This window comes from Delphinus delphis, chromosome 19 (genome assembly GCF_949987515.2).
Source record: "Delphinus delphis chromosome 19, mDelDel1.2, whole genome shotgun sequence".
NCBI lineage: Eukaryota > Metazoa > Chordata > Mammalia > Artiodactyla > Delphinidae > Delphinus > Delphinus delphis.
Window position 1 is genome coordinate 20,156,058 of NC_082701.1, and position 23,538 is coordinate 20,179,595.

The window sequence follows — 23,538 nt, forward strand, 5'->3', positions numbered from 1 at the left end:
TCACCTCTGTCGCACTGGCCAGAGTCCAGCCAGGCAGGTGAGGGCAGATGGCCTGATGAGTGGCTGAAGCAACTCCTTCCTCAGGACACCAGAGGTTTGAACTCCATTACCTTTCTCTCTGGCAGGAGGGAGAAGCACCAGGCAGGTGGTAACAGCTGGCGGCCAGGAGCAGGGAGAGGTGGGAACGTCGCCATATTAGAAACGGTCTGTGTGAAAGGGGAATCTGACCTGTGTGGTTTAATTTAACCCCTGAGCTTTGCATGTTGTGTTTGAGTTCAGGGAACTTGTTTTTCCATTCAGCTGGGACCCTTAGGAGATCAGGATCATGTCTCCAGGCCTCCCCTGCAGGCCCCTCTCTGTGGACACGTACCCCCCAGCCTCCCTCCATGGTGAGGGCCCCAGCTGGGCCTCAGGGAGGCAGGAGGCTGAGACCTAGGGACACAGGGTCTTGAGCTGAAGGGCCATGGAGATGGCCTGCCTTGCTCCCCTTCCTCCCAACACTTGGGTCTAAGCTTCCCGCCACCAATCAAGAAAGACTGCATCCCGAGGACTTTGGTTTCGGACGTGTTTTATTTGGCACAAAGGAGAAGGGGGTCTGACACCAGTTTAGCCTTTTGAGTGTGCAGAGTTCTGCCCACCCCCCCCCACCCCTCAATAATGAGCCCCTTTTCCACATTTATCTCAGCCCCGAACCAAGGATTTCATAGCCCTAAGATCCATCCAAGTAGGTTTCCTCATACCACCCCCCTTCATTTTTCTCTTGTTCTTTGGTCCCTAGAGAAGGCAGCCGCCTTTAGGGATAAAAGGAGACACAAAGCCCAGCCCTGAAGTGCAGCACCCCAGGGGCTCTTCAGCCACCACTGGTCGGCGGCGAGGGGGCGTGGGACAGGTGAAGGGAACCGGACAGGTAAGGTAGGGCTGCCCCCCCGGAACCGTCCCCTTCCCTAGGAACCAGCCAGAGCCAAGGGAGGAAAGCTGGGGGTTCATGTTCCTGGGGAGCTGCCAGGACAGAGGAATGGGGACCGTGGGCGGGGGCGGGGGTGTGCGGGTTGAGGATGGTGAGGAAAAGTACAGGTAAAGGGGAAGTTTGGGGAGAGAAGGAAATGATGAGCTTGGCCTTCCTCAGTGTCTGGTGACACAGAGGGGAGGTCTGAGCAAGGGGCCAGCAATGACCCCAGCCAACCCCCAAACTCCACCAATCCCCAGATTGGCTTTGTAATTCCAAAACTTTTAAGGAAGGGGTTTGGGGCTGGGAGAGAAAAACCAAATAGAGATCTGTGCTGTGGATTTTACTCTCGGGCAGTGGGAAAACCAGAGTTGTCCCCTCTGACCACTTTCTAGAAACTTCCAGACCTCATGCCAGCAGGGAGGGTGACTGTTGGGAAGTCGGCCCCACTGCCCGCTGTCCCCCTAGACGACCTTTGCAGTTGGGCCCAGGCCCCGGCCCTTCAGAGCTCCTCGTGGACCCGCTCCTGGTCTTCGTCCGACTTCAGCTTGAGCTCCTCAGCGGTGATGTTCCCATCCTGGTTGCGATCCTGGTTCTGGAACATGTCTCCTATGGTTTTCTCAGGGTCCTGGCCAGGCAGGAGGCGTCCCTTGCCCTCACTGACTTGAGCCTTGATGAAGGTGGAGAACTGCAGCGAGGAGAGCCAAGGGGAGGGGAGAGAGCGTCCTGCCTGAGCAGCTGTGCTCATCTTGGGACGGGTCCCCAGGTGGAGGCCTTCCAGCGAGGACTGAGGAGAGGAGCTGGTTGGTGCTGCGTCCTGAGGGGGGCGGGGGCGGAGGGCGTGCCCAGGGCCGGGCAGCCACGGGGCGATGGGCTGCATGTGCCAGAGGTGAAGGCGGGAGGAGGGGCTTAAGGCACACTGACCCGCAGAAGGGCAGCAAGACGGGTGCAGACAGGATGGTGGACACACATCGTGTTCTCGTTAGATGCCACCGTGCAAGGTGGCTCCTGCCAGGTGACAGCGTGGGCGGGATTACTAGGGGTGAACTCCTCACCCACCTCCTCCGGGGGCACCTCGCCATCCTTGTTGAGGTCCATGTCTTCAAACAGGTTGGCAGGAGGGTCTTCGTGCCACACAAACAGGTAGCCTGTGGGCAGCCCATCCTCCCGGGACATCAGCTCCACCTCAAACAGGAGCACAGCACTTCCAGGAACCCCCCGGGCTGGAGGGAGGGGAGGAGTAGAGAGAGGGAAGGGTCTGGGCCCGGCTTCACTGCCTGCCCAGTGCGCTCCCAGCCTACAGGCCTCAGCTCCTGCCTTGGCGGCTGGCGAGTGGGGCATGGAATGGGAAGCATTGGGAAGGCCTCACTCACTCCTGCCCGCAGCCATCCAGGCTCCAGGGGGCGGGGGCAGAGGGGAGGAGGAAAGCCATCAGGCCGGTCTCTGCTCACCTCCGCTCTCTCCATGGGCCAGGTGCGGAGGGACCACCAGCTGCCGCCTCTCTCCCACACACATGCCCTGCAGGCCTGTGTCCAGACCTTCGATCACCTTGTGGGCGCCCAGAGTCGCCTCCTGAGGGGCCCCGTAGTCGTGGCTGGGGGGAGAGCAGATTCCCAGGTCAGTGCTCATCCTGGTCCCTGGCAGGCCCAGGGCAGGGTGCGGGGACCCAGCAGTGCAGAGATAGGATCAATCCCCTTATCTCGTAACTGCCCTGCAGTGTGGCCGGGGGCTCATCTCTCCCTGCTCATTTCCCTCCACTGAGTGGAACTAGCAGCTCCCCTACTGCTTACTTCACCCTCCCTCTGCCTGTGGACTTAAGAATTTCAGCTTAGATGGGAACTTAGGGAGGAAGGGTCAGGGGTGCTGCTAGGCCCACCCGCCTGCCCAGCCCTGGCCCTGCCCCGGACCCACGAGGAGAAGAGCTTGGTGCCGTCCAGCAGAGAGCAGTTGTAGTGGTAGCGAACGAAGTCCCCAAGCCTGGCCGTCTCGTTACAGGCCTCCAGGGGCCGGGACAGTGTCTTGATTTCCACTGGATCTGCAGGGTTGTGGAAGTCGATGATGTGGACGTCGAAGATCAGCACAGCAGAGCCAGGGATCTTGTCTCCTGGGGCCAGAATGGGGGCGTGGATCAGCTGGAGTCTAGGAGGGGCTGCTCTAGGTCTCCATGGAGGCCCCAGACCTTCCCCATCCTGGGGTTTTAAACAAGGATGGGATGGGATGTTTGTCTACATAGTCAACTCTTGTAATGTACTCTGTGGTGGTGAGGAGGCAGGGGAGGGGAGGGGCACGCCAGCTGGAAAGCCTTTTCCATATGTATCTTGCAACCTCCCAATAACTCAGCCTGCTGATCGATGTGATTAGGTCCATTTTACAGGTGAGCAAACAAAGGCTTCCAGCAAAGCTGGGACTCAAATCCAGGTCTCTTTGCTTCCCAGGGCTATGGTGTTTCTGTTCTTCCATAACCACCCTCCCTCCCCAAGCTCAGGAGTCTGCTGCCTTTCTCCAGTGTGGAAGGGGAGAAGTGGGGGACTGCCCCCTGGAGAAAAGGATGGAGTCCTTGTGGCAGGAGTTGGGTGGGGGACCAGTTTTTTCGATGAGAGGGGCAGAGCAATGGCTGGAATCCGCCCCCTTTGCCCCTGCCCATCAGGGGGAAGGTCAGGAGGAACTGCGGTGTTGGCTTGGGGAACAGGGAGCATGCCTACCAGTCCCGTTCTCCCCGTAGGCAAGGTGGGGGGGGATGGTGATTCTCCGGCGCTCCCCCATGCACGAGCCCTGCAGCCCCCGGTCCATCCCTGGGATGACATAGCCCTGCCCCACATAGGTATTGTAGGTGCGGTTTCGGGAGTAGCTGCAATACATACAAGGCGGGGAGGCGGGCAAGAGAGTCACAGCGGCCCCGCCCTTCCTGCAGCACAGAGCCGCCCCCAGCCCCCACCGTCGTCCTCAGGACCCCCCGGACCTGGAGTCAAAGAGGGTACCGTCCATCAGGGAGCCGTTGTAGTGGTAACGCATGAAGTCCCCAGCCACGGCTCTCCGGACGCAGCCAGGTGGCAGCTCCAGTGTCTCCAGCTGAACCGCGTCCTTTGGGTTGTGGACGTCAATCAGTAGGACTTGGAAGACCAGGGAGGCCTGCGGGGGGATCACAGTCCCTGGGGAAGGGATAGGCTTGAACCATACACGTGGAGAGCAAAGCAGGGCTCTTCCACTCAGGAAGGCCTATGTGAGCACCGTGCAAAGGTGCTAACCCTGCTTTCCAGAGCCTTTGACGCCCATCAGCAGCCCCGGTTCTGCCCCTGTGAGGCCTGAGCTGAGCTCTCCCCAGGGCCACCACCAGCCCGTATGAGGCTTTGTGTGAATCGGAATAAAGCACCTTTTGTTTTTTGGCTGTGCTTCGAGGCTTCCGGAATCCCAGTTCCCCAACCAGGGATTGAACCCGGACCCCAGCAGTGATAGTGCCGAGTCCTAACCACCCAAGCACCCCTTCTTAGTGAGGTGACCACCAAGGGCTAGATTGCATCACTACTTGCCTCCCTGGCTGGGTGTCCTTGTGCAGTACTCAACCTGAACAACTATATGTGGCAGCCCAAGTCCCTGCTTGCCCTCACCATAGCCTTTCTCGCCATAGGCCAGGAATGGAGGGATGACGATCTTCCTTCTCTCTCCAGGACACATGCCCAGCAGCCCCTGGTCCATGCCCTTGATCAGCCAGCCAGAGCCCACGTAGGTGTCGTAAGTGCCACCTCTACTGTAACTGCAGAGGATGAGGTAGGGGTGAGGCTGCTGTTGGTGGGAGAGGCAGGAAGGCCCCCGACTCTCCGCTGCGTGCCACAGTCCCTGGCGCCCCAGGGCTCCTTCCAGCCCTTACCTGGTGTCGAAGGCAGTGCCATCCAGCAGCGTGCCGTTGTAGTGGTAGCGGACAAAGTCGCTGTCCTGGACCATGCGGGGGCAGTGGGGCGGGCGCAGCAAGGTGCTCACCTGCACAGTGTCCGCCTTGTTCCACACATCCAGCAGGACCACATCAAAGTAGAGGGTGGCATCCGGGGGAATAAGCCCCGCTGCGTTCGGTGCAGCCCCCAGAGTGGGGGGTGGAGTGGAGGTCTGAGCATCCTGCTTGGCCTCCCACTCCACCATCCTTAGTTCCCCTTCTCCCAGGTCAAGCTAGGATCCTACCCAGGGCCCTATTATTGCCCTTCCTCCCGCCCCAGGGGCAAGAGACGGAAAAGTCTAGTCCCAGACCTGCCGCGCTATTCATTCTGCGGCGCATGCGGCGTGACCTTGGAAAGCCGCTCTCCCTCTCTGAGCTTCAGTTTTCCGGCCCTGAGCCCTTGCTTCTGCCTCCTGGTCTCCTCCCCGCCCCATGCCTGGGCCCCGGCTCTCCTCACCCACGCCGATGCTGCCATAGCCGAGGTGCGGAGGCACGATGAGGCGTCGCCGCTCATTGACGCACATGCCCATGAGGCCTCGGTCCATGCCGGTGATGAGGCGTCCCACGCCCACCACGATGGCCACCAGGGCGTGGCGGTCATAGCTGGGGAGGGAGGGGACAGGTGGGATACAGTGGCCTCTGCCCATGGTCACATACATGCACAGGTGCACAAGTGCGCGCGCACACACACACACACACACACACACACACACACCCCATCCCCCTCCCTACACAAAGGTGCAGGTCCACAGGCTCCTCAACTCTTCAAGCCTCCCTCCTAGATGCGCGTGACTCCCGCCTTAATAGGATGGGCTGTTATGAAAGGAAGTCCTCCAGGAGGCCAGGGGCTTTTATCTACCCTGGGGTGGGGGGATGGTGCCAGCAGTCCCATCTGCTGCTGCTATCTGCTGACAGAAAAGGAGTGGGAAGTGCAGACCCAGGGCGGGGTGGGGGTGTGTGTGTGGGGGGAGACCAGTTATCCAGCACTTAAATGATAAGGCCGAAGAAATGCTTGGCATTTTGCATTCATTATCTTTTTAAAAATATTTATTTATTTGGCTGTGCCGCATCTTTAGCTGTGGCACTTGGGATCTTCGTTGCGGCATGCGGGATCTTTTAGTTGCGGCATGTGGGCTCTTAGTTGTGGCATGCGGAATCTAGTTCCCTGACCAGGGATCGAACCCGGGCCCCCTGAGCACGGAGCCTTAACCGTTGGACCACCAGGGAAGTCCCTGCATGCATTATCTTATTTAATTCTCTCCCTGTGAGGTGGGCATTATTATTATTATTATTATTTGCCGCACCATGCAGCTTGTGAGATCTTAGTTCCCCCACCAGGGATCAAAGCCGGGCCAAGCCGGGCCACAGCAGTGAAAGCGCCGAGTCCTAACCACTGGACCACCAGGGAATTCCCGAAACGGGCATTATTGATTTCATTTTTCTTACGAGAAAAATTGAGACTTGAGAGACCAAATGATTTGCCCAAGGTCACACAGCTAATGTTTGGTCTGTTGAACTCCAAAGCCCACGTTTGGGCCACTGCACCATCAATTCACAGAAGAAAGGAAGGGAAAAGCAGAGCTGGCTGGGGATAGGGATTGGTTTTCAATTTTGAAAAAGGCTACTCTAAAATCGCCATGGCTTTTACTTGATTTAGTTAGGTTTAAGTTTTAAGAAGTTAAGGAAAGATGGGAGATTATTATTTTGATGGAAGGTGTCATGGGTTGTGAAAGTTTTCCAAGCTCAGCACTGCTTGGATGCAACCTGGGTCCAAGAGTCCCTATCAGAATCCCCGATAGGGAGGCCATTCTCCAACTCCCAACCCCCCCTCCACTCCTGGGTGGCCACAGGCTCACAGCTGTACTCCTGTCTACTGCCTATGCCTCATTTTGCCCACCGAGCTGGTTGTACGGCCTGCTTCCTCCACAGTGCCGTTGTGAGAGCCCAAGCATGGCAAGAAGCTTCTACCAGTTAAACACTACCAAAGTTCTCCCCAGAGTCAAGGCTAATCAATGGGTACTGAACCCGCTTGCAGACCGTAAGGTACTGTGTGAAGTTCACGTTCATTCATCGTCTTGAGTCCTAACATCAGGCTTAGGAAGGAGGGATGCAGTTTTCCAGACTGTTTTTTAATCTCCTTGTTTTCAGATGAGGAAAGTAAAGCTTAAAGAGGCAAAACTCCTCGTCCATGATCGCAGCCTGGGTTTGAGTCCAGGGTCTTGGTCTCAGGAGTTCGTGTTCTTACCCAATAAACTGCTCGCCTCCAAAGCCACTAATCTCTATAGGCCGAGTTGTGCGTGCGACCTGGACCCAAGGTTTAACTGAGGCTGGCCTGGCGTACGGCCCTGCCCCCACCGAGAAAAATGGACTTGCCAGAGCAGACGGAAAGCCTGGACACAGACCAGAAACCCATCTCTCAAACCCCAAGGCTGGCAAGATGGGCGACAGCACTGACCTGGTCGAGCTAAGATGGAGGGAGATGAGGGTGCGGGATCACGGGGAGAGGGAGGCATGAAAACCCTCGGAGGAGCCCAGGGTGGCATGTGTGACCGTGTGACATGTAGGCAGACAGGGTCCTTACACCAAGCTATGCCCTGCACTCCCTGATCCATCCTGCTGTCTTAGAGTGCCCACCTGCTTTACCCCACTGGCTGCTAAACCCCCTCCCCCTCCCCCCAAAACTCTACTTACTTCTTCTTCTCTAAACACAAAGGCACTGAAACCTGTGGCTGGAACCAGAAAGGGAGTCAGGGTGGATGGAAAGGTAGAGGGTGCTGTGCTGAGACCACCGGAGGATTCACATGCAGCAGGGACCATGCCCTTCCCCCCAACTCTGTGGACCAGAAAACCCCCTCTATGTCTTTAAATAGAGCACTGGTAAGTAAATAGGGCAGTTCACCGTGATTCTCAAGCACTCTGAGAGACAGAGAGAGTTTGTGTGAAAGAAACAGGGGTCTTCTGAGAGGCGAAGGTTTGAAATTGAGGGCAGGGATGTCTGGGGAGATGGACGTCTAGGAGTCCCCCCACCCAGGGTGCTGTGTTTGAGGTTAGGGGATCACGGTGTGAGTGGGGAGCATGCAGACACAGCTTAAAAGCAGCAACGGGGGAACCCCAGGACTGAGAGAGCTTGGTCCCGGGCTCCGGGAAGGGAAATGGTGAGTCTGGGGGCACCCAAGCCGTTACCTCGAGTCAAACTTCTTGCCGTCCTCGAAAGTACCGTTGTAGTGGTAGCGCACAAAGTCCCCCATCTGCACTTCCCGGGGACAGGCCCTGGGGATGTGGTACCTCTCGATAACCACATCTTCAAGGGGGCTCCCGGCCGGGCTGGCGCGGCCCAGCCCCCTCCCCACGGCCTGCAGCAGTAGCAGCAGCAGCGACTGCAGCAGGGGGAGCCGGAGGACGGTGTGGCTGGGGCGCCCCGCACGGAACATGGTGCCTGGAGCTGGGACGGCCGGCAGTGAGGGCGAGCGAGAGAGCCGCCGCCGCCGCCAGACTCCTTCGCCCCCCTCCTCCCAGAGCTGGCTCCCCCTCTTCCTGTCCTCCATCCTCACCCCCGCCCTGGCTGGTCCACGTGGAATGGGGGCTGGGGAGGCTGAGCTGGCGGGGTGGGAGTGGGGGGAAGGGGTGTGGAATTGGAGGAGGAGGGCCAGGCTGATAGCTTTAGAGTACGAGGAAAGCACCACAAAGCCCTCCAGATTTCCCCCCACCCGTACCCTGGGGCTGAGAGACCTGGGAGGGGTAGGGAAGTTCCGGAAAGTTGGGAAAGTCGGAGCCGACTTAAAAAAAAAAGTTCAGTCTTTTTTCTGGAGCCCCCCGGGTCCTAAAGCCGGACTGAAGCATCCCTTGTTTCTTTGGCTGGCAACCCCAAATCTAGGTCTCTCCAGGTGGCTGGTGAGGCTCCGGAATCGGAGGGGTATCTCAGTGCTCCCTCCCACCCCTTCTGCCCCAGGGACGGCCTCTCCAGGGACGGGCTGCTTTGTCCTGCAAAAGCTGGACTGCCAGAGGACTTTCTGACGTGGGGATGGAGATCGAGTGGGAGGTGGTGAGAGTGGAGGACGTGCAGGGTAAAACCGGGGGTGTGCCTCCCCGTCGCGGGCTGGAGGGACACTTGGAGGAACGTCTTCGGGGCTGGGAGTGGGGAGTGAGCAGAAGGACCGCTCTGATGGAAGAGCAGATTCCAGGGCTTGGGTAAAGTAGAGTGAGGTGGCACTTCCCTCAGTTTCTCTATATTAAGGTCTGGGGGTGGAGGGACTGTCTTTGTGTGGGAGGGGCTTTCTGGGCTCCGCATCCCTGCGGGAATTGTTCCTCCACCCTCTCACCATCTGCCAAGGGGAGGACCCCCAAGGGCAGGAGATCGGAGACGCAGGATAGTGTTGGCTTTCTTAAAAGAGTGGAGACACAGCCCTCGGGCCCTCGGGGGATCTGACTCAAGCCACGACCCCGCCTCGCTGCCCCCGGTACCAGGCGCTAAGACCCAGCGGGCGCGCCGGCCAGTCCCGGGCCCCTGAGCCCGCCAGCCTGCCCGGCAGCTGGGCCGGGACGCCAGCTCGCGGAGGGAAGAGACAGCGGCGCGGAGGGGGCTATGGGTCGGGCGGCGTGGGGGCTGCTGTGGCTGCTGCTGGGCAGCGCCGGGGCGCAGTACGAGAAGTACAGCTTCCGGGGCTTCCCGCCCGAGGACCTGATGCCCCTGGCCGCGGCCTACGGGCACGCGCTGGAGCAGTACGAGGGCGAGAGCTGGCGCGAGAGCGCTCGCTACCTCGAGGCCGCGCTGCGGCTGCACCGGCTGCTGCGGGACAGCGAGGCCTTCTGCCACGCCAACTGCAGCGGCCCCGCGCCGCCCGCCGCCGCGCCCCCCGGGCCTGCGACCTCCGGCCCCGACGGCGGCCGCGGCGACGAGTGGGCCCGCGAGCTGCGGCTCTTCGGCCACGTCCTGGAGCGCGCCGCCTGCTTGCGGCGCTGCAAGCGTTCGCTGCCCGCCTTCCAGGTGCCCTACCCGCCGCGCCAGCTGCTGCGCGACTTCCAGAGCCGCCTGCCCTACCAGTACCTGCACTACGCGCAGTTCAAGGTGTGCGTCCAGCCGGCGGCGCCTCCTAGTCGGGTCGGGGGGAGCGCGGCTCCTCGCGTGTGCTTGGGGCTGCGGGCTCTGGCCCTGCTGACCGGCCCTGTCCCCACGCCGCAGGCGAACCGGCTGGAGAAAGCGGTGGCCGCGGCCTACACCTTCCTTCAGAGGAACCCGAAGCACGAGCTCACCGCCAAGTATCTCAACTACTATCGCGGGCTGCTGGACGCCGCCGACGAGCCCCTCACGGACTTGGAGGCCCAGCCCTATGAGGTGGGGTGCCAGGGTAGGGCCAGCCCTGACGCAATTCCCTGAGTCCCCCATAGGGCCCGTGGGGGAGGGGAGGTGTGGGGGTCCCCTTGACCCCTGTGCCGCGTCCCCTCCCCCTAGGCCGTGTTCCTCCGGGCTGTGAAGCTCTACAACAGCGGAGATTTCCGTAGCAGCACCGAGGACATGGAGCGGGCCCTGGCCGAGTACATGGCCGTCTTTGCCCGGTGTCTGGCTGGCTGCGAGGGGGCCCACGAGCAGGTGGACTTCAAGGACTTCTATCCAGCCATAGCAGGTATCCACCCCGGTGGGCATCCCTTTCATCGCAGGGCCCTGCTCCCCAGAACTTCTAGGCACCTTAACACAAATGTTCCTTTCATACACATTTATCGAGCGCCTACTAAGTGCCTGGGAGGCGGACAGGCATAAGGCGTTATCCCTACCCTCAGACCCTTCAGTCGGCATTGGCTGAGAGGGACCAACAACACCTGCCACTGGGTGCAGAGGGCTGCAGTAGGGAGTGTCCAAGGTGCTGGGCATCGGTGCAGAGAGGAGGTGACATCCCAAAAGGGTCTGGGGAGGTTGGGTTCATGGGCCTTCCAGGCAGAGGGCAACGCAGGTGCAAGGTTGCTGAGGTGGGAAACGACCCAGCAGGTGTGTGCAGAAAGCAGTTTGTGGCCAGAAATCACACCTAGTCTGGGGATCCCTAAGGGCAGAGTCCCTCAGCAGGGGCAGAAGGGACTGTCCTGAGCTTCTCTCTTTGGGCTTCAGTCCCACCTGCAGGCCTCACCTGCCAACCTCCCAGTGTGCCCTGGCTTCCTCTGGCTTTGGGGCGGTGGGTGAGCTGTGGGGGTGATAAGTCAGCCCAGGCCACTGTAGGCTTCCGCCGCATCCCTTGTCCCTCGACTGTCTCGTGGGATCAGCAGGCAGAGCTGGGACTGGAAGCCATTGGCCGTCCTCCCCATCAGCGGGATGGAGCGCTTCAGTACACCAGCTCCTCACCGCTGCCACCCCCACCCCCAGATCTCTTTGCAGAATCCCTGCAGTGCAAGGTGGACTGTGAGGCCAACTTGACCCCCAACGTGGGCGGCTTCTTCGTGGAGAAGTTCGTGGCCACCATGTATCACTACCTGCAGTTTGCCTACTACAAGTGTGAGCCTCCTGGGGGGCTTGGGGTGGGGGAGAGCACTGCGCTGGGAATGAAGCCGAGCCAGAATTGAGGACCCTTGGTGACGGGAGGGAAGGCTGGCGGTGGTGAGGCAGGTGAGAAGCTTGTGGCGGGGAACAGAGAGCAGCCTCAGGGGAGAATGCCAGGGCCTCTTGGGTAAATGACTAGATAGTCAACAACTGCACAGCACTTGATAGTTTACAAAGCCCTGCCACATCTGTTTATCTCACTTGATCCTCTCACAAGCAACCGGTAGCTGGCGTTACTGGACCCATTTTTCAGATGAGGAAGCCGAGGCTCACAGAGGGTCAGGGGCCATTAGTTAACATGGCTAATAAAAAGTAGCACCAGCACTTAAGGCCGTCCTCACTTACGGGGGATTCTGGCATCAGCCGGGGCTAAGATGGTCAATCTCCAGGGTTTCTGCAATGCAGAGATGCCAAGATTCAGACGGGCTGGAGCTGGAGAGGAGGAGCTGAAGACCAAGGGCCAGGAGACCCTTTGTGTTCTAGTTGGCAAACAGGTCGAGGGCTGGGCCACCGGCTTCTGATTCCCCAGTGCCATCATTCTCCAGCTGTGTGAGCTCAAGCAGTTTACCTGACCTCTCTGTGCCTCAGATTTCTTATCTGTAAAATGGGGATGACAGTAACAGTGAGGTTTAAATGAGTTACATGGGGCATAAGGTAAGTGCCCAATACATTCTAGCTTGTATTATTACTGGGTGGGATGAGGCGCCCAACAGGTATTCTGGGAGGCAGCTGGGGAGCCAGGGGCACTGGACTAGATTGGGAGATAGGGGTGGGTTAGTTGAGGGTTATCCCTGAAGGTGGGGAAGTGCCAGGGCCACTACTCACTCCTGTCCTGCCTGCAGTGAACGACGTGCGCCAGGCCGCCCGCAGTGCCGCCAGCTACATGCTCTTTGACCCCGAAGACAATGTCATGCAGCAAAACCTGGTGTATTATCGCTTCCACAGGGCCCGCTGGGGCCTGGAGGAGGAGGACTTCCAGCCCAGGGAGGTGGGCATCGCCGAGGCATTCTCAGGATATACGATTTGATTAAAAAAACAAAAACAAAAAACAAAAAAACATGGCTTCTTCCAAAGGCAGGGTGAGAAATAAAAAGAAAGAATTTGGGTTGTAGTTGGAGTCCTAGGTTCAAACCCACCAGCTGTGTGGTCCTGGGAACACTACTGGCCTTTTCTGAATCTGTTGCCTCACCTGCAAAATGGGGGTGGAACAGCCTACGTCTCCAGCACAGTGCCTGGCATGTGGGAGGTAAAAAATATCTGTCCCTGCCTGCTCCCTTCCCCACTCTCACCATGCTCACTGCTGGCCTTTGCCCTCCTTCCCCAGGGACCCCATAACCTGGACCAACTGAGGAACCCCTTGGAATTCTAGGGCAAGACTGGCAAATATGGGGCACGTGGTGCCACTCCCCGCTTCCTTGTCAGTGGCAGACTTTGCGAATCGATTTAGGCACTCTTTCTCACTGAGCCCTCAGAATCCTTCTTAACCCGGCGCTTCAAGCAGCTGTGATTTTTCGACCAGCATGTGAACTGATACCTGTTCCCTGCTCCTCGAGCTGTGAAAGGGCCAGAGGGCCCAGATCCTAGGAGCTCTGGCCCCTCCACCATCTGGCAGCAGGGCCTGGCTCACCTCACTTTTCTTCCCTCCTCCCAGGAGGCCATGCTCTACCACAACCAGACAGCTGAGCTTCGGGAGCTGCTGGAGTTTGCGCACATGTACCTGCAGTCAGATGACGAGGTAAGTGGCCCCTTGCCCTCCTGGCTTGGGTGGTGACGGACACCCCTTGATCCTCTTCCTGGGGCCGCTGTGCCGAATCTCAGCCTCAGCTCGTGGCAGTCAGCCATTGTGAAGCAGAGGGATTTCACCTGTCCCTTGTTTACACCTGCCCTCCCCTCCCCACTCCGTGTCCTCACACCCCCGTTCTCTACATGTCTGAATCTCGCTTCTCCTGGGCCCAGCTCTGGTGGCGCCTCTTCCAGAAGCCCTTGCTGTACGTCCTGGCTCTGTCTTCTGGGCTTGCAGTGCCTACTCTGACCGTCTGTGCCTCCCTGGACCGGAGTTACTTACAGCCCTGTCTGTCTCACCCCGCCCTTTTCTCCAGTCAGTCTCCTAGAGGACTGGGCTCCAGGACAGGGACCAGGTTATTCCCAGCTCTCCCATAGCACCTGGCACAGAGCTGGCCCTCAGAAACTGGGCTTGAATGAACCAGTGAGTGAATGAATGAACACAGGATGCCAGGAAGGAAGGACCACGGTGTGTTATTACGTTGATTCTAAATGAGGGTTTGAGAGCCTGAATTCTCTGAGGTGTGGCCGCCCAGTGCTTATTTATCTATCCCCTCCATTGTTCATGCACCCATGCCCCCCCTCATCAAACAGGGGGCCAGGTCTGCACAGTGAGCCCCCAGGCTTTGGTGCTTACCAGACTTGGCTCCACCATTTCCCAGTTGGATAGCCTCCAGGCAAGTGTTAGGTAACCCTCTAACTTCCAGTTCTTCATCCATGGAATGGAGAGAATAATGGCCATCTTATACTGCTGTGGTGGGAATTCAATGAGATCTAGGATGTGAATCACTTAGTGTAGAGCTGGCGCATAGTAGGTTCTCAGGGGGTGGTAGCCATTTTGATCACTGTTATTTGTCGCTTGCTGTTTGCCAGACACCGTGCTTGGGGCTGTGGTAAATTGATGAAAGGCACAGTCCCTCGCCCAATCAGATCACCGTTCAGTGCAGTGGGAGAAGTCAGCACGGGGTGCTGGACGAGGCCTCCAGACCCAGCCAGGGTCATCAGCAAGGGCCGCATCCTGGAGCTGATGCCTGGTGTTGGAGGGATAAACAAAAGCTATCTAAGCACAGGGGAGTAAAGGTGTTCCTGGCCGGGAAGCAGCATGAGCAGACAGTATTCGTGGACTAGCAGTGTTGCCTGGGTATTTACGCTTAAAAGGTGGGCTGTGGAGAGGAAGAAGGTTACACCAACCCTGAAGCTCTGCTGGTGGAGCCCCATGCATCAGTTCATTGAGGGGGCAGTTTGGGAAGAGGACTTAGGGAGAAACCCTCTAGTTATTCCTGTGTGAGGTCTTGAGTGTGACTGGGAAGGAGGGGTTTGGGACCAAGATGGGATGGGAGGGCCCCTTGGCCAGGAAGGGAGCCGATCCGGGTTTGTGCCTGCTATGACCTGGTTTATCCTCCCATCCTGGCGCTGCTCTAGATGGAGCTGAAGGAGACAGAACCGCCCGTGGAGCCTGAGGAGCCCCCGTCTGATGCCGAGTTTGAAGGGGAGGGCGACTACGAGGAAAGCATCTATGCCGACTGGTGGCAGGAGCCAGATGCCAAGGGCGACGAGGCTGAGGCCGGTCAGCGACTTGTGTCCCGGTGGAGGGGCGGGGATGCAGCCTGGGCTAGACGTTAGGGACAGGAGGATCCAAGCACTGGCCTGCAGAGGCTGTGGGGTAGCTGTGCTGGGTGCTGGCACCCCTCTTCTGGGGGCTTCCGGCCTGTTAGCAGCCCCTGTCCCACCTGGTAGAGGGGTGGGGGTGACATCCTTCCTGGAGGAGGGACCAGCTGAGACCTGTTCCTGGGGACCCTCACTCCTGCCTGCACCACCTCCCCGAGGACAGCACCCAGAAACCTGTTGGGGATGGGAAGCTAACCCCAATGCTCTCTCCTTTCATTTTTCAGAGCCGGAGCCTGAACTAGCATAAGAAGAGGGCCCCCGGCACCCCTCAAGAGCTTTGGGAATCCCGGGCCCAGTGGTACCACCCCCACCAGCCTGGGCAGCAACAACAACTATTTATTAAACATGTAAATGGACATAGCTGACCAGGCCCCATCCTGTCCCAACTGTGAGCACTGCTCCCCAGACCCCTCTTGCCTCCTCTCTGGGTCTCTGGACCACCGTATGATGGTGCTGCAGCGGCTGCCGGCCTGTCCTCCTCCCAGTGTCCTCCCCACCCGGTGGGGCAGTCTCCTGGAGGAGAAGATGCTAGCTCTTCCTAGTCGGGGTCTCAAGCTGAATTGCAGACACAGCAGAGGGGCAGCTGGCATCCCGAAGAGCACTGGACCAGGAGTCCAGCGGTTCCTGGCACATTGGCCGTCAGTGCTCAATAAACATTTCTTGTTGAATGAATCACAGCATTGGGGCCCAGACTCCCCTGGGCAAGTCCTTCCCTCCTTCCCTCTGCACCCATCTCCCCTCATCAGTAAATGTGGAGACAGGTGAGGGGCCACAGTTTGGCCTCTGTGGATGGACCCTGGGTGTTTGCAACCACGAGGAGCATCAGCCTGCCATTGCAATCTGCCACTAGGGGGCGTGAGGATGCAGTTCTGCCTGAGTCCTGGCAAGATGGTGGTTTCAGATTTCTAAGGTGGTATGTCCTGTATTTTCCTAGTTCAGCATCGCTTCCCGCAGGGAATGTGGGGGGGGGGGGCAAGGACACTTACTTCCGGTTTTTGCTTTCCAAGCGTTTACTGAGAGCAAGCATGCCCTGCGCTGCCCTCTCTGCCCACTCTCCCATTCATTCCACGGCAGGGAACAGACCCTCTTAGTGGCCAGAGGAACCCTAGGGATACGGCTTGATAACATGAGACTTTGTGGTGGCAGTGGGACTGCCAGACCATCTTGCCCAATCTTGCATTGGCTCTGGGGGGGCAGAGAATTTGGAGGTGGTTACCACCCACCCTGTGATTTCCCCCCCACTTCATGATCCCGAGCAGGGAAGTAGGGGCAAAAGGGGTCTCTCTGCGGAGGGACACCGGGCTAGGGCCAGCCAGGTGACAGTTCTGGCCCACTGCCCACATTTCTGTTCTCCCAGCGGTAGGGTGGTGGAGGACCTTTCTCCTCTTACTGGAAGGTGGAGCGGAAGCTGGTAAGCCCAGTTCTCACCGTCCACACCCCTGCCCAGATGTGCCAGCTGACGTGGCCTGAGCCCTGCCCATCACTGTGTCCAGGAGGACTCCCTGCCTCACCCCATGCCCTTCTCCTGGGCCTTTGGCGAAGATGAAGAAAGGAAGGACAGAGGCGGAGTGTGGAGCACGGTTGGGGTCAAAGCTGGGGGCGCCGGTGACCTCACTGCTCCCTCCCTCCCGTAGGTGGGTCTGCAGTGGCAGCGTCTCCAAAGAGCTCCCAGGTACCAGGGCGGCCCTGCCCCACCCCACCCCTCTCAAGCTGCTGTGTTGTCAGCTTCCACCGAGGCCCCGCCCCCTGTTTCTGGGAGGGGCTGCCCTCCGGGGCTGGCCCTCCGGAGGGTGGGGAGTGGGGACGCGCTCCAGCATGCCTGCGTGAGTAGGAGCTCTGGAATCTGGACCGCTGGGTTTGAGTCTGAAAGCGCCTGTGTGCGGGAGCGAGAAGGCCTGTGTGCTTGTGTGTTGGTGTGGATGTGAGCGAGTGCCTGCGTGCACGTGTCTGAGAATGTCCGTGGCAGCGTCGTGGGCGACAGTGCGGGTTTGCGCATGCGTCCCTGAGGGTGCGCGCATTCGTGACCCTAACCCTAGAATATGTGATTGTACTCAACGCTTATGTATTGGGCACCTACGAGCCGGGTACGTCGCAGGTGCTGGGCATACAATAGTGGGCAAAGCAAGCCAAGCACCCCCTGCCTTCCTGGAGCTTGCATTCCAGCGGGGAGACAGGCAATAAACAATAAATGTTACAATGAATGAGTTATCTGGCTATGTTAACATAAGTGCGTTGGAAAAATAGAGCAGGGTGAGAGGATCGGGAGAACAGGGCGGGAATGGGGGTACGGTTTAAGAAGTGTGTTAGGGCTTCCCTGGTGGCGCAGTGGTTGAGAGTCCGCCTGCCGATGCAAGGGACACGGGTTCGTGCCCCAGTCCGGGAAGATCCCACATGCCGCGGAGCGGCTGGGCCCCCGGGGCCTGTGCTCCGCAACGGGAGAGGCCACAATAGTGAGAGGCCCGCGTACCAAAAAAATTTTTAAGAAGTGTGTTGATGTGTATGTCCAAGTGTGCATCTGAGGGTGAGGGTGTGTGTGTGTATGTGTGCGCGTGCGGGCGTGTGTCCTGGGAACAGAAGGCCGCCCCTCTCTAGGTACTCACCCCGGCGTTACCTCCCCTTCCAGTGGGCCTTACTCAGCTTCTCCATCCCTGGCAGCCACCAGCCACCAGCCACTCCCACCTCTCTCTGATGTCAGTGTCTCCCCATTGCCCGGCCAGCTCCCCAGACCGGTGAGATCGAGTTCTAGCAAGTCCCAGCGAGTCCCAGCGTGGGCCCTCTGGGGCCCTCCAGCCCATTCTCCCAAGCCCACCCAGCCCAGACGCCTTCACCTCCTCCACGTCTCTGTCTCACTCGGTCCTCTCCTTACCCCGCTCCCAACTACCCACCCAGCATCTCAGCAGCCCTAGCATCTGTAGCAAAATGGCTAGAAGGTTAGAGACAGCCAAAAGGGCACTGGGGATGATGACCTCACACAATAGAGCCAGACTCAGATGTCTCAGAGGTGTCCTGGATCCAGAAAGGCCCCGTCCCAAGCAAAGCATCGCTGCTACAATGTATTGAATACCTACTGTGTGCCGGGCACTTGGCAGGTTCTTTACAGCCTTCAAAACAGTCTTCCGGTTCCTGGACTTCCCTGGCGGTCCAGTGGTTAACACTCCTTGCTTCCACTGCAGGGGGCAAGGGTTCGATCCCTGGTCCGGGAACTAAGGTCCCGCATGCCACGCGGCCAAAACAAACAAAAAACAGTCTTGCAACATAGATATCAATTCCCTTCTGCCACAGGTGAGGCTGAGGAATGAGAGCAACCTGTCCAAGGTTCCTCAAGGTGGGGGGTGCCTGAGCTGGGTTTGAAACATTTCTCCCTAAATCCATGATACTCAGAGAAGGGAGAGAGCGGAGAACACCGTGGTCTCCTCTCTCTGGTCCCCGGAGCTGGCTTTGTCCCTTTAGGCTGTCAGCTGGGGCTGAGGAGAGGAAGGTGAGGACCAGATGTGGAGACAAAGCCCACATATTGCCACAGCTCACCGAGGGAGGCAGAGAGTTCCAGAAGGGAGAGAGGGAAGGAGGAAGGGTAGAGAGGAAGGGAGGAAAGCAGGAAGGGGAGGAAGGGCAGGCAGTCAAGCCTCACTCTCAGGCCTGATTCCATAGCCCAGTCCCACTTCCCGCTGTTGGCTCCCTGGGATTGGACCAGATGTTAGAGGGCCTGGGGACAGACTCGCTGGGGTCATTTAGACCAGCCTTGTCTTGAATCCTGAGAGGTGATGGCCAATGGAGGCAGGGGAGGGAGGGTCCTATGGGATTCCCCCAAATTCTTGTAAATTCCAGAGGAAGAAATTCCCTGCTTAGGTTTGAGAACTAGTTCTTGAAGTCTCACCCTAGTGTTCTCCTCCTCAGGGAGAGTACGGTCCCCCTGACCCGCTCCTGTGTCAGAAAGCTGTGTCCAGTTGGCACTGGGGCCAACCTCATAAGCTTACTGGGGGAGTCCTGGCAGCCGCAGGGCCCAAGCCCTCTGCAGCTTCCCCACTCAGGGGCCTTCATCCAGCCCTCCTCTTGCAGCTTCTCTCCAAGGATGGCTCCAGCAGATGGCCCCAAATTCATGGATGGGGAAACTGAGGCCCAGAGAGACTAGATTGGGCTCCCAGGGCTGCATGATAAAACTCCAAGATGACTTGGGGATTATATGGGAGTATGCTGAGTGCTGGGGCTGCCCACTGGAGCCAGCCCCAGCCCACACTGGGGACACATCACCCCATAATCACCACCTGCCTGGGTGCCAGCTGGCGCCGGGGTGCCTGAATAGCATCTCTTCTGACCCCCAAAAAGCCCTTGCGGTGGGAGCACCTTTCATGCCCATAACTCAGGTGGAGAAACTGAGGTAAAAGGAGGACATGGCTGCTTGTTTACCCCCCTCCCCCGCCCCATATACTTGATCCTCTGAATCTGTGGAAGAACGCACTAAGGTATGTCCCTTGGTAAAGAAGAGGCCAAAAAAAAAAAAAAAAAGAAGAGGCCAAGAGAACTTGACATTTTCTATTTGGGGTCATCTTTTCAGCTTTCCTTTAACGAGAAGAGTGCTGTGTTATGTTCCTGGAGCAAAGTGAGTGGTGGCCATTTGAGATTCTTTTCTTTTGAGCATTTCGCTAAATCCTGGTGGCTTTCCTGGAGGAGGAGGCTAGAAAGGAGTGAGGTTCAGACAGTCTAACTGGGGAGTCTGGCCTCTTTCCCTGGCCCTGGGTGGGTGTGGGAAGCAGGGGGTCTTTCTGGAGGTTTCACAGCCATGAAGGAGATAACATAAATTTTTTGTTATCTCCAAGTGAGGTTATGCACGCAGTTACAGAGACACAGGAATGAAGTCAGAAAATGCTTGTCATGTAACTTTAGCCTTTAGCATAATTATTTTGATAACCGTTTTTTTTTTGGTAATACCTTGATATCCTCAAAAATGGAAATGTCCCTGGCCTTGGAGCTCCTCCCCGGCCCCCAGCACATACTTCGGATGGAGCTGGCTTCACAGCCGGGTCCAGGCTTCACCCGCCCCCACTCTCCCTGCCCCTCCCCCTCACTACTTCCAGGTTCTCTGCTGGGGCCATAAATTATCCGTGAGCTGTAAGTTGGCTGCTTCTTCAACTGCAGGCTGAAGTGCTGATGAAATATTCAAGGATCTCAACTCTCAAATTCCCTGGTGGCCGCAGGATGGGACTAGGGAAGCTGGGATTAATGTACAAGGCTAGGGGCCTCCAAACCTTGGCCCTAGTTCCCACCGAGGTGGAGTCCAGGTCAGGGAGACCGGGAAGGCCAGTGCGCGGGAGGAGGTGGGGGAAGGGTCTCTTTGCATAATCGATGGCAGTGGGTCTGTGTAGGGCCCTCGCCGGCTTAGAGGGTTTAGAGGAAGTGAGGGAAGGCACTTATTTAGTCCCTGAGGAGGGCCTGCCGGCCCCTGGCTGCCCCACCCCTCCCCCAGCCTTGGCTCTCTAATCCGGAGGTTTGCCTGAAGTCACACCTCCAGATGACTTCTCCCAAGGCTGGTTCTCATCTGCCCCCCTCCCCCCAACTGCCAGGAGTTTGCTTGTGTGACCTTGGGGAAGTTCCTCTCCTAGCTCCAAATTCAGTGTCCCCAAATATACAAGGAAGGGGCCTCTTATTAATGAGTACTCCTCCCTCTTCCCAAGGATTCTCAACAGGTGGGAGAGAAACTCCTGCCGTGTGTGCGTGTGCGCGCGCGCGCTGACACGCACGCACGCACGCATGCGGGCCGGGGAGGGGTGGCCTCTCGGTGGGAAGGGTGCCTGTCGGGGCAGGCGTCGCCCCTGGCTTGTTGGGGGAGGGAGGGGCAGGCAGGCAGGCTGGCAAGGCGGGTGGGGCCCCAGCTGTGTCAGCCTGTGAGTGGAGTCGCCCAGGCCAGGAACTGGAAGCGGGGTGACTCAAGCGGCAAGGCCTCGTCCCTTCCCTTCCCCCAACCCACTCAGGACGGGGAGAGACCCAGGGAGACCCAGCTCCAGAATAGAATCCTGATGCTTGGGGCCCTGCCTTTTGGGCTCCTGAAATCGTACTTTGGGACGGTTGAGGTGGGTGAGGGGGGAGGAGGGGGCCGCTCGGAGGTGGACATTCTCTGGACAGGTCCTGACCCTCCTCCAGCCTTTCCGTCCACCACCACTGGCCCCTGGTATCTCGCCCTGGCCCGTGCTATTTCTGGCCCATCCTATCTCTGTTTTCTTGTCTCCCTGTTTTCCCTTTGACATTCCATCCCCGCCCACACACCTCGCCTCGCTGGGAAGTGTGGCTGGAGCTACCTCTGCTATTGAGAGCCCTCCCCAGGCCGGCTGGGCACACACCCACCGGGCCAGGCCGTGGGCAGCCTCTGGCCTCGAGGTTCCTCCCCTTGGACAAACGGGAGCAAAAATGGCAGGAGCACACCCACGCTCACCTCTGGGGCCTTGCACCGTCCTGCCCTGTTCCCACTCCTGGCGATGCTTGGGCCCACTCCAGCCAGAGCATTTGGGAGACCCTTCTGTAGCCAGTGTCCTCTCCCCAGGCCTGAAGGGGTCACCCTGAGCAAGTCCCCTCACCCAAACGCCAGGGGCAGTGGACAGGGGCAGCAGTGCAAACAGAGTTGCACAGACATAGATCTACCTACATAAGTTACAAGTCAAGCTAACTGTTCAAAGGTACACCTTATTACTAACAAGGACCTACCGTATAGCACAGGGAACTCTACTAATTTTGTGATAACCTAGATGAGAAAAGAATCTGAAGAAGAATGAATATATGTATATGTATAACTGAATCACATTACTATACGCCTGAACCTAACACAACATTGTGAATCGACTATAATCCAAAAAAAAGAAAAAATGGATACGTGAAAATGCTTAGAGAAAATGCTGGAAATATACACAACAAAGTATGAACAGCGATTATTTAACTATGATGGGAATATAGCTGATTCTTTTTCATTTTCTATACTTAACATGTTTTGTAATAAGGAAGAGAAGAATAAATGCTCTTTTGTTCAAAAAAAAAAAAAAATACACCTTGCCAAGTATACCTCCACCGTGACCTGAAAGCCAGGCTGCAATTCAGACTTCTGACTCCTTCTCAGAACATGGAAGCCTGCAGAAAACTTCTCCCTGACCCCCAGCCCCGGGCCATCTCCCCTCCCCTTCGCAGCCCTGGCTTCCCCCACACCACAAACGGCCTCCAGCATGTGGGTGCAGGGAACGCAGCTTGCATGTCCCCGCTGTGTGCATCCCTTTCCCGTAACTGCCCCTTGTAGCCCCTTGGCCTACTGTGCTCACACCATGCACGGTGCTGCTATCTGAACAGGAGAAAGAGCCTGAGTAAGAGACCCACAGGCCCTAGAAGCAGGGTCAGAGCTGGGCACGTGCCCGTAGTGTGATCTCCAAGGGCCAAGGCATCAATCTGTGTACGTTCATCCCCTTGGCTCTGTGTGGAGGGACGCGACCGCAGAAGGACCAGAGCAGGGGCCTAGGTGCACGGATGGCTCTGCCCCTTTGCCTGGGACTTTGCCACTCGGGAATGACTTACACTTATCCGTGCTCCTTTCCCGCTGCTGTAACGCCAGGGGAGAGCTGCTGGGTGGTGGCAAGGGACCGTCATCAGCCTGAAGTTTAGCATCCCGTCTGTTTACCTGGTCTTCCTTTATGGAGGCGGCCATCCCTGAGGCCAGGCAGAAGAGGAGGGAAGAAGGCCGTGTGTATTTGAGTGTACTGGGGAGAGAGTGCTGACTCAGCTGGGGTTTGTGTGTATGAATCTGTGCCTGTGAGTGTATATCCCTGAGGTGTGAGCATGGAAGGGTGTGTGTGCGTGTGTAACGTGTGCAGATCTAAATGTCTACTTGCTTCTGTCTGGGGAAGGGGCCTCCACAGAGAAAGGACTGATTGTGAACAGATAACAGAGACTCATGCCCCTCCTTATATGGCCCAGAGGCCTCGTGGAGGTTGAGAAGAAGGGAGAGGAGCTGAGGAGGGTGGCCGGGCTGCCTCGGTCGCCTTTCTCCAGGGAAACGCCTCCCATCCTCCACCGGCTCCCCTCATCAGACGGGCCCCTCTTTGCCAGTAACTCCTGTCTCTGGGGGGACTTGGGAGGGGCCACTTGATGCCCTTTCCTCCTCTCCTCTGAGGCCCCACAAATCTGCAAGGTTGAATTAACTATATGTGTTCTTGGTGGCCCAAAGACTCCGCTTCCACTGAGCTCTGGGCAAGAGAAATTAGTTTAAACTGCAGGGATATGAATCAGGGCTAGACACCAGAAGGAATTTACCAGTGTTAGAATAAGGAGACAAGGGTATTCATATAAGGGAGGCTGGAGAATCTCCTTTCCTGGAGGTTTGTCAAACAGAGAAGTCCCTGCCTTTAAAGGCTTGGAGGCAGGGGACTGGGTAAGATGGTCTTGTGGCCTTTCCTTCAAGTTCAAGCTACAGAGGAGACTGTGGCCACAGGGACTCTCATCCCTATCCCTAGGCACCTCCTTGCCCCATGAGACCAAATCCCCTATACAGACAGCTGATTCTAGTAAACCTCATTTTCTGATTCTTTTCTGTATCCTACAGATGAATCCTCAGTGCCTAGGAGGCAACAGTAGGTGCTTAATAAACGTGCAGAAACTCCCTTGATGTGGGAGATGCAGCTCTTAGTCCAGTCTTTCCTGCTGCTGTGGTGATGCCTCCACCCAGTC

General features: G+C 57.8%; 2 protein-coding genes and 1 long non-coding RNA gene across 3 annotated transcripts; 1 reads left to right on the forward strand and 2 right to left on the reverse strand.

Annotated features, from left to right (window-relative positions):
• Positions 1 to 646: 646 nt before the first annotated feature.
• On the reverse strand, positions 647 to 8,339 carry FKBP10 (FKBP prolyl isomerase 10). The gene is made up of 10 exons (XM_059998100.1): positions 8,055 to 8,339; positions 5,329 to 5,474; positions 4,812 to 5,001; positions 4,552 to 4,697; positions 3,906 to 4,095; positions 3,649 to 3,794; positions 2,858 to 3,050; positions 2,398 to 2,540; positions 2,006 to 2,169; positions 647 to 1,634 (listed from the first exon to the last, which is right to left on the reverse strand). The coding sequence occupies exons 1-10, from the start codon at positions 8,300 to 8,302 to the stop codon at positions 1,449 to 1,451; spliced, it is 1,752 nt and encodes a 583-aa protein (XP_059854083.1). The 5' UTR covers positions 8,303 to 8,339; the 3' UTR covers positions 647 to 1,448.
• Positions 8,340 to 9,031: 692 nt separating this feature from the next.
• On the forward strand, positions 9,032 to 16,386 carry P3H4 (prolyl 3-hydroxylase family member 4 (inactive)). The gene is made up of 9 exons (XM_059998527.1): positions 9,032 to 9,936; positions 10,051 to 10,203; positions 10,321 to 10,492; positions 11,221 to 11,349; positions 12,237 to 12,382; positions 13,046 to 13,129; positions 14,599 to 14,743; positions 15,069 to 15,757; positions 16,202 to 16,386. Exons 1-8 carry the CDS (start codon positions 9,454 to 9,456, stop codon positions 15,089 to 15,091), a joined length of 1,335 nt encoding a protein of 444 aa, XP_059854510.1. The 5' UTR covers positions 9,032 to 9,453; the 3' UTR covers positions 15,092 to 15,757; positions 16,202 to 16,386.
• On the reverse strand, positions 13,884 to 22,524 carry LOC132415265 (uncharacterized). The gene is made up of 3 exons (XR_009517116.1): positions 22,390 to 22,524; positions 17,913 to 18,011; positions 13,884 to 14,207 (listed from the first exon to the last, which is right to left on the reverse strand). It is a non-coding gene; the product is annotated as an uncharacterized lncRNA (long non-coding RNA).
• Between the last annotated feature and the right edge of the window lie 1,014 nt (positions 22,525 to 23,538).

Bases quoted from the DNA above. Each gene is read 5' to 3' on its own strand.
- FKBP10 (XM_059998100.1), bottom strand. From the start codon at position 8,302: ATGTTCCGTGCGGGGCGCCCCAGCCACACCGTCCTCCGGCTCCCCCTG. The intron at 3,795-3,905 runs GTCCGGGGGGTC...TATGTATTGCAG, and splicing joins GGTACCCTCTTTGACTCCAG to CTACTCCCGAAACCGCACCT. The intron at 1,635-2,005 runs GTGGGTGAGGAG...TCCTCGCTGCAG, and splicing joins GCGAGGTGCCCCCGGAGGAG to TTCTCCACCTTCATCAAGGC.
- P3H4 (XM_059998527.1), top strand. From the start codon at position 9,454: ATGGGTCGGGCGGCGTGGGGGCTGCTGTGGCTGCTGCTGGGCAGCGCC. The intron at 13,130-14,598 runs GTAAGTGGCCCC...GCGCTGCTCTAG, and splicing joins ACCTGCAGTCAGATGACGAG to ATGGAGCTGAAGGAGACAGA. The intron at 14,744-15,068 runs GTCAGCGACTTG...TTCATTTTTCAG, and splicing joins GGGCGACGAGGCTGAGGCCG to AGCCGGAGCCTGAACTAGCA.